Source organism: Rhinoderma darwinii, chromosome 12 (assembly GCF_050947455.1).
Source record: "Rhinoderma darwinii isolate aRhiDar2 chromosome 12, aRhiDar2.hap1, whole genome shotgun sequence".
Lineage (NCBI taxonomy): Eukaryota > Metazoa > Chordata > Amphibia > Anura > Rhinodermatidae > Rhinoderma > Rhinoderma darwinii.
The window spans coordinates 86,518,100-86,531,683 of record NC_134698.1 but is presented as its reverse complement, the minus strand read 5'-3'; the positions used below and the strand labels follow the sequence as shown (position 1 = coordinate 86,531,683).

General features: G+C 49.4%; 1 protein-coding gene across 1 annotated transcript; it reads left to right on the top strand.

The window, feature by feature from the left end:
• Window positions 1-4,922: 4,922 nt before the first annotated feature.
• On the top strand, window positions 4,923-7,783 carry CACNG1 (calcium voltage-gated channel auxiliary subunit gamma 1; the record flags this gene model as incomplete). Its single annotated transcript, XM_075843792.1, has 3 exons — window positions 4,923-5,007; window positions 6,978-7,115; window positions 7,364-7,783. Coding segments are annotated over 3 exons (450 nt in total), but the record flags the coding sequence as incomplete, so codon positions are not given.
• Between the last annotated feature and the right edge of the window lie 5,801 nt (window positions 7,784-13,584).

The following is a 13,584-nucleotide window of genomic DNA, read 5'->3' as shown; positions in this document are numbered from 1 at the left end:
ATACGCCCGTCATCAGCCCTATACGCCCGTCATCAGCCCTATACGCCCGTCATCAGCCCTATACGCCCGTCATCAGCCCTATACGCCCGTCATCAGCCCTATACGCCCGTCATCAGCCCTATACGCCCGTCAACAGCCCTATACGCCCGTCATCAGCCCTATACGCCCGTCATCAGTCCTATACGCCCGTTATCAGCCCTATACACCTGGTGGGTTACACCGGTCAGCACTCCTATACGCCCGTCATCAGGCCTATACGCCCGTCATCAGCCCTATACGCCCGTCATCAGCCCTATACGCCCGTCAGCAGCCCTATACGCCCGTCAGCAGCCCGATACGCCCGTCAGCAGCCCGATACGCCCGTCAGCAGCCCGATACGCCCGTCAGCAGCCCGATACGCCCGTCAGCAGCCCGATACGCCCGTCAGCAGCCCGATACGCCCGTCAGCAGCCCGATACGCCCGTCAGCAGCCCGATACGCCCGTCAGCAGTCCCATACGCCCGTCAGCAGCCCGATACGCCCGTCAGCAGCTCGATACGCCCGTCAGCAGCCCGATACGCCCGTCATCTGCCCGATACGCCCGTCATCTGCCGGATACGCCCATCATCAATCCCATACGCCCGTCATCAGCCCTATACGCCCGTCATCAGCCCTATGCGCCCGTCATCAGCCCTATGCGCCCGTCATCAGCCCTATGCGCCCGTCATCAGCCCTATGCGCCCGTCATCAGCCCTATGCGCCCGTCATCAGCCCTATGCGCCCGTCAGCAGCCCCATACGCCCGTCAGCAGCCCCATACGCCCGTCAGCAGCCCCATACGCCCTTCATCAGTCTTAAACACCATGTGGGTTACACATGTCATCAGTCCTATACACCTGTCATCAACCCTATACACCCGTCATCAGTCCTATACACCATGTGGGTTACACATGTCATCAGCCCTATACACCCGTCATCAGCCCTATACGCCCGTCATCAGCCCTATACGCCCGTCATCAGTCCTAAACACCTGGTGGGTTACACATGTTATCAGTCCTATACGCCCGTCATCAGCCCTATACGCCCGTCATCAGCCCTATACGCCCATCAGCCCTATACGCCCGTCAGCAGCCCTATACACCCGTCAGCAGCCCTATACACCCGTCAGCAGCCCTATACACCCGTCAGCAGCCCTATACGCCCGTCAGCAGCCCTATACGCCCGTCAGCAGCACTATACGCCCGTCAGCAGCACTATACGCCCGTCAGCAGCCCGATACGCCCGTCAGCAGCCCGATACGCCCGTCAGCAGCCCGATACGCCCGTCAGCAGCCCGATACGCCCGTCAGCAGCTCGATACGCCCGTCATCTGCCCGATACGCCCGTCATCTGCCCGATACGCCCGTCATCTGCCCGATACGCCCGTCATCTGCCCGATACGCCCGTCATCTGCCCGATACGCACGTAATCATTCCCATACGCCCGTCATCAGCCCTATACGCCCGTCATCAGCCCTATACGCCCGTCATCAGCCCTATACGCCCGTCATCAGCCCTATACGCCCGTCATCAGCCCTATACGCCCGTCATCAGCCCTATACGCCCGTCATCAGTCCTATACGCCCGTTATCAGCCCTATACACCTGGTGGGTTACACCGGTCAGCACTCCTATACGCCTGTCATCAGGCCTATACGCCCGTCATCAGGCCTATACGCCCGTCATCAGGCCTATACGCCCGTCATCAGCCCTATACGCCCGTCATCAGCCCTATACGCCCGTCATCAGCCCTATACGCCCGTCATCAGCCCTATACGCCCGTCAGCAGCCCGATACGCCCGTCAGCAGCCCGATACGCCCGTCAGCAGCCCGATACGCCCGTCAGCAGCCCGATACGCCCGTCAGCAGCCCGATACGCCCGTCAGCAGCCCGATACGCCCGTCAGCAGCCCGATACGCCCGTCATCTGCCCGATACGCCCGTCATCTGCCCGATACGCACGTAATCATTCCCATACGCCCGTCATCAGCCCTATTCGCCCGTCATCAGCCCTATGCGCCCGTCATCAGCCCTATGCGCCCGTCATCAGCCCTATACCCCCGTCATCAGCCCTATACGCCCGTCATCAGCCCTATACGCCCGTCATCAGCCCTATACGCCCGTCATCAGCCCTATGCGCCCGTCATCAGCCCTATACCCCCGTCATCAGCCCTATACACCCGTCATCAGCCCTATACACCCGTCATCAGCCCTATACACCCGTCATCAGCCCGATACGCCCGTCATCAGCCCTATACACCCGTCATCAGCCCTATACACCTGGTGGGTTACACCTGTCTAATTGTTCTTACCTCTATACACATGCACCGAATACATATTTATGCATCTGACACATAGTCTGGTGAGATTCCCCTATATTTTCCGTTACTTGTAGATACTCCTGCCCCCCCCCTCTTCCAGACATATCACACTCCTGACATAGGGGAGCGTTCACACTGGTGCTGTGCTCATGTTGCGGTTTCCACACTAGACTGCTACAATTAAAGAGAACCTTTCACCTGCCCAATACATGTGCGGCATATAATGGGCCGGGCTGCACAAACCCTGGGGGCACTTTACATATTTCTCCTACCCTCCTCCGTTATTTAGATATCGGTGCCGTTATATTTGGCCGATATTTAAAATAACCCCCTGAACAGTCAATGGGGCGTGTAATGCAAGGGGGCGTGTAACATCGCTGTGACACTGTCCAATCAGCTAGGGACATCGTTACAGCGAGAACCGGAGAGAGGAGAGCACGTGCGCGCGCACGCTCTAACTCTTCAGCTCCCGGCAGACGAGGACAAGACTGATCTCTCGCGAGATATCACGCAATCTTCCCATGATGCACTAGGTTGCTTGGTACTTATTGCTCTAAACATCAGTTTACAAGCTGGGATAGGGACCCCCTGCGATTTAAAGGGCCACTACACCTAGTTTAGAAGGTATCAAAATGTTGCATTTGTTGTAAGGAATTTGGCGCAACTTGCAAGACATATTATACACATTGTATCATTTCTATGGTGCTGCAGTGTCAGGGCTGTTGTCCTCTGTTATCAGTCACTTCTGGCCGGAAGAGCAGAGCGCAATGGTATAAATCTTCCCCGCTGATAGAAAACTTGTACTAACTTTACTGTGAAGACTGCGGTGCCACTTGATGTTCAGCTCTTGGGTCGAGTGGTCGGGTCTCTACCAGAAGAGCGCTGTATGTGGGGTGGGGTGCCATATCGGGTCACATGATCAGGAATGATTCACACGTGGATGGAGTCTTTCTCTTAAAGACGCAGTAGCAGACAAGTGCTAGATACATAATGTTGGAGTATATACAGGGTTTCCGTGCCTCCAGTGCAGGGGCTTTATAGGAAGTTGGGTTAGAATAGAGAGAATACCACAAATTCATCAATACGTTGGATTTACAGGTCTAACCGCATTTTACTTACAATGTAATTCACCAAATCATCCACCGGGGGTGCTTGTCTATTGCCTGCGGAGTCATAAGCTGCAAATCAGCACCTACAGTGATAAATAGAGACAGAAATGTTCATCTGGCCACACCCGGGACAGATCACCCATCATCATTCCCCGCGCAGCTGCTACATGACGGGCCGCCAGGCGAGTGTAAGGTGATATCTTGCTAATGAACGAGGATTTTTCCTGATAACATAACGGTATTAGGAGAAATTCTGGACACGTCGGAATGTGACCGCTCAGCGACAAGGAGGAGACGGAGAAATACCACCGGATTATGTGGCTGGGATTGACCTCGGGGACCAATATTGAACAGTAGATCTAAATGGCGCCTGACGTCGGGTCAGAACAGTCACGTCAACCAACGCTCCTTCCTCCACAGTTCTACGGGCGCGTGTATATTTATGCCCCACTGTATTAATAATAAGACTATAAGCGTTTAATGGCCTCGGTCCGCCCCTTACATCCTGACCAATGGGGGAACACCGCCCAAAAAGGATGCAATACAAGGCTCCTGTGTGTCCCCCTCTCTCACTGACCTTAAAAGGGGTCGACCAGGATTTGAAAAAAACGCAGCTGCTTTCTTCCAAAAACAGAGCCGCACCTGTCTACAGGTTGTGACGGGTATTGCAGAGCAGTCCCATTCACTTCAATAGCAGAGCTGCAGTACCAGACACAACCGGTAGACAGGAGCGGCGCTGTTTTTGGATATGTTTTTTAAATCTTGGACAACCCCTTTAAATCAGACCAATCTCTGGCTGGGAGGTAGCTTGCTGCAGCAGAAATCCTCCCCCACTGCTCTATCTGTAATAGGGGACCAAGCTGCTGCTTCTCTTGGTGTACCGGTCTTTTAACCTCCGTGCATCTCAAGGTAAAATGTCACCAAGTCTTTGAAAAAGCGAAAAATATTGTGAGATATCGGAGTTGTCGGGGGAAGGGTCCGAGCGGCGGTGACGTGATGTGATGCGACAGCTCGTGTTTTCTGCGGCCCACAATCCGGTAATCGCAGTAATGAACCAGAAAACCTGCAGGAAATGTGTTCGGTTCAGACAGCTGCTGGGAGCGGTGAGAGTCGCAGTCTGCGCTGCGGCGCCGCTTCTCCAGTGTAAAAAAGAAAAAAAGACTATTTATACTCACTGCGCCGGAAATATTGACCGGAGGCGGTCGTCACGCCGCCAGCTTCGCAGGAGATCTGCTTTGTGCAGTCGTCGACCTAAAATAAAATAAAAATTAATAGAACTGAAACTGTAACGAGAATGTAACAACACAAATCAACAGCATGCAAAATGTCTGTACTTACCCCTGATGGGCTCCAGAGGGCGCTGTGCATGGATTGTATTCAGTATGCAATACCTCTCTATCACCTCTAGGTGTCAATGTTGCTATAACCCACAATGCAGCACTTTAGTCAGTGACTAAATGTCCCCGCTGACCTCTCCCCTCTCTTCCAGATGTTAACTGCTCTTACTTCAAGCACTTCACCTCCGGAGAGAACGCCAAGATCTTACAAGTCACCACTCAGAAAGGTAAGTGCGAGTCTGGGAGGAAAAAGAGGGAGGGGTGACATGAGGGTGCACGGGGGAGGGGCGGAGACAGGACAAAGTGACATGAGGGTGCATGGGGAGGGGAGGAGGCAGGACAAAGTGACATGAGGGTGCATGGGGAGGGGTGGAGGCAGGACAAAGTGACATGGGAATGCACGGGGAAGAGCAGAGGCAGGACAAAGTGATATGAGGGTGCACGGGGAGGAGTGGAGGCAGGACAAAGTGACATGAGGGTGCATGGGGAGGGGCGGAGGCAGGACAAAGTGACGTGAGGGTGCACGGGGATGAGTGGAGGCAGGACAAAGTGACATGAGGGTGCACGGGGAGTAGCGGAGGCAGGACAAAGTGATATGAGGGTGCATGGGGAGGGGAGGAGGCAGGACAAAGTGACATGAGGGTGCATGGGGAGGGGCGGAGGCAGGACAAAGTGACATGGGAATGCACGGGGAAGAGCAGAGGCAGGACAAAGTGACATGAGGGTGCACGGGGAGGAGTGGAGGCAGGACAAAGTGACATGAGGGTGCATGGGGAGGGGCGGAGGCAGGACAAAGTGACGTGAGGGTGCACGGGGAGTAGCGGAGGCAGAACAAAGTGACAGAAGGGTGCATGGGGAGGGGCAGAGGCAGGACAAATTGACATGAGGGTGCATGGGGAGGAGCGGAGGCAGGACAGTGACATGAGGGTGCACTGGGGAGGAGCGGAGGCAGGACAGTCACATGAGGGTGCACGGTGGAGGAGCGGAGGCAGGACAGTGACATGAAGGTGCACGGGGAGGAGCGGAGACAGGACAAAGTGACATGAGGGTGCATGGGGAGGGGAGGAGGCAGGACAAAGTGACATGAGGGTGCATGGGGAGGGAAGGAGGCAGGACAAAGTGACATGAGGGTGCATGGGGAGGGGCGGAGGCAGGACAAAGTTACATGAGGGTGCAACATGGAGGCAGAGCCGTAAACTGAAGATACTGGGCACCAACAGGTCATCCATAGTCCTAAGGAACAGAAGATTCCTTATGACACTTTTGCCGTTTCTTATTGCTCCGCCCCTGAATGGAGGGTTAGGCAGGAGCAGGTAAAGCTGACATGAGGGTGCACGGTGAAGGAGTGAAGACAGGATGGTGCATAATGGGGGATGTAAGGTGGAGCAATGTGACAGCGGGTGCATGGGGAGGGGTTAGAGAAGGACCGGTAACAGAACAGAGTGGCATGAGGGTGCAGGGTAGGCAGGGACATTCATGTATATGTGAGTTTAAGCAGGGCAGTGCATGGAGTTGGAGCGGCATCAGATGATGGGGATTTTGGCGTCGCCAGTAATTTAATTAACATGGGTGAGGGGCTATAACATGAAGACGTGTAAATCTAGTAATCAGTCCACACTGCAGGAGAGGGGAGGGGGTCCTAATGAGACCATTGTACTGATAGATCCCATGATCTCCGCTGACGGCTGAGGACAAGGGAATCATTCACAGCTGTTAATAGAGGGATTTACACCTCCCGGGATTACAGGCCGCAGCCCCCTGGGAACATCCACAGCAGCTTCTCACATTAGACCCGTCCCTGATATCCTCTAATGATGATGATAACGTCCTGGACGTTTCGAACAGACTTTATGTTTCGATTCTTCATAGTTTCCAATACTGGCTGTCAGTGAATGGAAACATTGTTTATATCTAAAGGCTAAAAACCGCTCCTGATTTAATAACTCTCACAGCTGAGGTTTGTTACAATTGTATCCAGTCTAGACAATCCTCTGTGAGGTATACACAGCATACATCTCTCTCCTGATACATTGTAACATATCAGCTGTGTGAGCAGGCCTAGGTCAGGATGTATTTTTTAAGCCTGAGGCATATACTCCGTTCCTCCAGTCCCATCATTGGGCACATTCAGGCTTTGGAAAGGGTCGGCCACTGGTAAGAGGCTGCTGATGGCTGTACGTTTTTTTTATCTTCGCAGAGTACAGCATTTCGGCCGCCGCCATCGCCATCATCGGGGTCGGCTTCATGACCATGGGCACTGTGTGTACGCTGCTCTCCTTCAAGCAGAAGCTGGACTATCTTCTGAAGCCGGCCGGACTCTTCTATATGTTCTCAGGTAAGTCCAGGGTCCCTCTGCCCACAGGCCAGCCGGGGCATTAACTTTAATAGCCCCCTCTGCTACCATAGAGGGCAGTAATAGGGCATATTGCCCCCACTAGTTGGATTCTGATAGGACATTGTACAGTCTCCCTTTAAATGTAAAGTGTGATGAACAGACCGGTCACGGCCACCGCGTCACCACCCGAAATGTAATACCGCATGACACCTGCGGATTATTACCCCGGCCTGTGCTCTGTCTTTCAGGACTGTGCATAATCATCTCTGCTGAGGTTATCCGTCAGTCCGTGCACCGGATGATTGACAGTAAGGAGACGGTCTGGATTGAGTACTACTACTCCTGGTCTTTCGCCTGCGCCTGCTCGGCTTTTGTGCTCCTCTTCATCTGTGGGATTGCCCTCGTGATCATCTCTCTTCCCCGGATGCCCAGGAACCCATGGGAATCTTGTATGGACGCGGAGCCTGAAATGTAAAATACCCCCCTCACCCCGGGATGATGGGGGCAAGATGAAGGGGAAGAGTTAGAGTCCGGGGAGGAGAGACGTTCTACCGGCCTCCTCTCGTTTATATATGTTCTCAGTATAGATGTTTTTTTTTTTTTTACTGTATATAAAGGCTGAACATGACGGACGCGTCTTTATCATCCTCAATAACGTCAGGATGCCAGGAATAACCCCCATCATCCCCACAGAGTGACCCCTCTATGGAGCCCTAATTAGCTGATGACTTCAGCCCCTGAGCCCGGACACTGCAGACAGATTCCTCCAGGGATATTTAATAGCACAAGTCCAACAAATTATTCTCCTTCCTGGTGGTCCAAGAAAGCCCAAGATTCTTAAAGTGCCCCCGCCCCAAAACCAATATCTCAGTAATCCACCCAGAACCAGGAGGCCGACTCATTATTATACATGCAGGATTATTCTGTATCCATGTCTTACATGGCAGCGATGTCTTCACCAGATAGAGACCATAAATCAGTCTGCCCCTCCCATCTACTGAGACACCACAAGCTCCTCCCATCTACTAAGACACCACAAGCTCCTCCCATCTACTAAGACACCACAAGCTCCTCCCATCTACTGAGCCAACACAGGCTCCTCCCATCTACTGAGCCAACACAGCAGGCCCCTCCTAGCTACTGGTAGATGCACTCAACCCCCTTCCATCTAATGTTAGACATGTTTAACATGCCCCTCCCTTCTACTAGAAGACTCACAGCAGGCCCCTCCCCTCTACTAGAAGACACAGCAGGCCCCTCCCATCTTCTAGGAGACACAGCAGGCCCCTCCTATCTTCTAGGAGACAGCAGGCCCTCCCATCTTCTAGGAGACACAGCAGGCCCCACCCATCTACCAGAAGACATGATTACCATGCCCATCCTATCTACCAGCCTACAAGGACCTTGGACTCCTCCCATCTACTGGCAGACACACTGCATACCCCTCGTTACTAGTAGATGCCCTCAACCCCCCTCCCATCTGATAGACATTTTTAAAATGCACCTCCATCAACTGGAAGACACTGCAGGCCCCTCCCATTAACTAGAAGACACTGCAGGCCCCTCCCATCAATGGGAAGACACTGCAGGCCCCTCCCATCAATCCGAAGACACTGCAGGCCCCTCCCATCAATGGGAATACACTACAGGACCCTCCCATCAACTGGAAGACACTGCAGGCCCCTCCCATCAATTGAAAGACACTGCAGACCCCTCCCATCAAATTGAAAACACTGCAGGCCCCTCCCATCGGATGGTAGACACTGCAGGCCCCTCCCATCTGCTGTAAGACATGTATTGGGCTCCTACCATCTACTGGAAGAAAAATTATGCCAAGTCTTAAGATAAATGAATGGCATAGTACAGATGACATGTGCCTTGTATTACTGCGTGCGTTGTTTTTCTTTTTGCTGTACAATACACTGCCTCTCCATGCTACAAAGGCTTGTTTTACCTGATGTTTAATACACTTTCCGTGCCAGAGGCTTATTTTATCTGTTCCACAATATACTGTCTCTCCAAACATTCGCTTGTTTTATGTGCTATACAATACACTGCCTCTCCATGCTACACAGGATTGTTTCATCTGCTCTACAATATACAATCTCTCCACACTACACAAGCTTGTTTCATCTGCTCTACAATATACTGTCTCTCCACACTACACAGGCTTGTTTCATCTGCTCTACAATATACTGTCTCTCTACGCTACACAGGCTTGTTTCATCTGCTCTACAATATACTGTCTCTCCACACTACACAGGCTTGTTTCATCTGCTCTACAATATACTGTCTCTCCACGCTACACAGGCTTCTTTCATCTGCTCTACAATATACTGTCTCTCTACGCTACACAGGCTTGTTTCATCTGCTCTACAAAATATTGTCTCTTCACACTACACAGGCTTGTTTCATCTGCTCTACAATATACTGTCTCTCCACACTACACCGGCTTGTTTCATCTGCTCTACAATATACTGTCTCTCTACACTATACAGGCTTGTTTCATCTGCTCTACAATATACTGTCTCTCTACACTATACAGGCTTGTTTCATCTGCTCTACAATATACTGTCTCTCTACACTATACAGGCTTGTTTTATCTGCTCTACAATACACTGTCTCTCTACACTACACAGGCTTGTTTCATCTACAATATACTGTCTCTCCACACTACGCAGGCTTGTTTCATCTGCTCTACAATATACTGTCTCTCCACACTACACAGGCTTGTTTCATCTACAATATACTGTCTCTCCACACTACGCAGGCTTGTTTCATCTGCTCTACAATATACTGTCTCTCCACACTACACATGCTTGTTTCATCTGCTCTACACTATACTGTCTCTACACACTACACAGGCTTGTTTCATCTGCTCTACACTATACGGTCTCTCCACACTACGCAGGCTTGTTTCATTTACAATATAAATGTCTCTCCACACTACACAGGCTTGTTTCATCTACAATATACTGTCTCTCCACACTACACAGGCTTGTTTCATCTGCTCTACAATATACTGTCTCTCTACACTATACAGGCTTGTTTCATCTGCTCTACAATACACTGTCTCTCTACACTACACAGGCTTGTTTCATCTACAATATACTCTCTCCACACTACGCAGGCTTGTTTCATCTACAATATACTGTCTCTCCACACTACCCAGGCTTGTTTCATCTGCTCTACAAAATACTGTCTCTCCACACTACACAGGCTTGTTTCATCTGCTCATACTGTCTCTCCATACTACACAGGCTTGTTCCATCTGCTCTACAATATACTGTATCTCCACACTACACAGGCTTGTTTCATCTGCTCTACAATATACTGTATCTCCACACTACACAGGCTTGTTTCATCTGCTCTACAATATACTGTCTCTCCAAACTACGCAGGCTTGTTTCATCTGCTCTACACTATACTGTCTCTCCACACTACGAGGCCTTGTTTCATTTACAATATAAATGTCTCTCCACACTACACAGGCTTGTTTCATCTACAATATACTGTCTCTCCACACTACACAGGCTTGTTTCATCTGCTCTACAATATACAGTCTCTCCACACTACACAGGCTTGTTTCATCTGCTCTACAATATACTGTCTCTCTACACTACACAGGCTTGTTTCATCTGCTCTACAATATACTGTCTCTCCACACTACACAGGCTTGTTTCATCTGCTCTACAATATACTGCCTCTCCACACTACACAGGCTTCTTTCATCTGCTCCACAATATACTGTCTCTCTACGCTACACAGGCTTGTTTCATCTGCTCTACAAAATATTGTCTCTTCACACTACACAGGCTTGTTTCATCTGCTCTACAATATACTGTCTCTCCCTACTACACAGGCTTGTTTCATCTGCTCTACAATATACTGTCTCTCTACACTATACAGGCTTGTTTCATCTGCTCTACAATACACTGTCTCTCTACACTACACAGGCTTGTTTCATCTACAATATACTGTCTCTCCACACTACGCAGGCTTGTTTCATCTGCTCTACAATATACTGTCTCTCCACACTACACATGCTTGTTTCATCTGCTCTACACTATACAGTCTCTCCATACTACACAGGCTTGTTTCATCTGCTCATACTGTCTCTCCACACTACACAGGCTTGTTTCATCTGCTCTACAATATACTGTATCTCCACACTACACAGGCTTGTTTCATCTGCTCTACAATATACTGTCTCTCTACACTATACAGGCTTGTTTCATCTGCTCTACAATACACTGTCTCTCTACACTACACAGGCTTGTTTCATCTACAATATACTGTCTCTCCACACTACGCAGGCTTGTTTCATCTGCTCTACAATATACTGTCTCTCCACACTACACATGCTTGTTTCATCTGCTCTACACTATACTGTCTCTCCACACTACGCAGGCTTGTTTCATTTACAATATAAATGTCTCTCCACAATACACAGGCTTGTTTCATCTACAATATACTGTCTCTCCACACTACACAGGCTTGTTTCATCTGCTCTACAATATACTGTCTCTCTACACTATACAGGCTTGTTTCATCTGCTCTACAATACACTGTCTTTCTACACTACACAGGCTTGTTTCATCTACAATATACTCTCTCCACACTACGCAGGCTTGTTTCATCTACAATATACTGTCTCTCCACACTACCCAGGCTTGTTTCATCTGCTCTACAATATACTGTCTCTCCACACTACACAGGCTTGTTTCATCTGCTCATACTGTCTCTCCATACTACACAGGCTTGTTCCATCTGCTCTACAATATACAGTCTCTCCATACTACACATGCTTGTTTCATCTGCTCATACTGTCTCTCCATACTACACAGGCTTGTTTCATCTGCTCTACAATATACTGTATCTCCACACTACACAGGCTTGTTTCATCTGCTCTACAATATACTGTCTCTCCACACTACGCAGGCTTGTTTCATCTGCTCTACACTATACTGTCTCTCCACACTACGAGGGCTTGTTTCATTTACAATATAAATGTCTCTCCACACTACACAGGCTTGTTTCATCTACAATATACTGTCTCTCCACACTACACAGGCTTGTTTCATCTGCTCTACAATATACAGTCTCTCCACACTACACAGGCTTGTTTCATCTGCTCTACAATATACTGTCTCTCTACACTACACAGGCTTGTTTCATCTGCTCTACAATACACTGTCTCTCTACACTACGCAGGCTTGTTTCATCTGCTCTACACTATACTGTCTCTCATACTACACAGGCTTGTTTCATCTACAATATACTGTCTCTCCACACTACACAGGCTTGTTTCATGTGCTCTACAATATACTGTCTCTTCACACTATACAGGCTTGTTTCATCTGCTCTACAATATACAGTCTCTCCACACTACACAGGCTTGTTTCATCTGCTCTACAATATACTGTCTCTCTACACTATGCAGACATGTTTCATCTGCTCTACAATATATACGGTCTCTCCACACTACGTAGAGTTGTTTCATCTGCTCTACAATACACTGTCTCACCACACTACGCAGGCTTGTTTCATCTGCTCTACAATATACTGTCTCTTTAAACAACACAAGTTTGTTTCATCTGCTCTACAATATACTGTCTCTCCACATTACACAGGCTTGTTTCATCTGCTCTACAATATACTGTCTCTCCACATTACACAGGCTTGTTTCATCTGCTCTACAATATACTGTCTCTCCACACTACACAGGCTTATTTCATCTGCTCTACAATATACTGTCTCTCCACAGTACGCAGTCTTGTTTCATATACAATATACTGTCCCTCAACACTACACAGGCTTGTTTCATCTGCTCATACTGTCTCTCCATACTACACAGGCTTGTTCAATCTGCTCTACAATATACTGTATCTCCATACTACACAGGCTTGATTCATCTGCTCTACAATATACTCTCCCTCAACACTACACAGGCTTGTTTCATCTGCTCTACAATATACTGTCTCTCCACACTACACAGGCTTGTTTCCTGTGCTCTACAATATACAGTCTCTCCACACTACACAGGCTTGTTTCATCTGCTCTACAATATACGGTCTCTCTACACTATGCAGACATGTTTCATCTGCTCTACACTAAATTGTCTCTCCACACTACGCAGGCTTGTTTCATCTGCTCTACAATATACTGTCTCTTTAAACAACACAAGTTTCATCTGCTCTACAATATACTGTCTCTCCACACTACACAGGCTTATTTCATCTGCTCTACAATATACTGTCTCTCCACACTACACAGGCTTGTTTCCTGTGCTCTACAATATACAGTCTCTCCACACTAGGCAGGCTTGTTTCATCTACAATATACTGTCTCTCCACACTACACAGGCTTGTTTCATCTACAATATACTGTCTCTCCATACTACACAGGCTTGTTTCATCTGCTCTACAATATACTGTCTCTCCACACCACACAGGCTTGTTTCATCTAC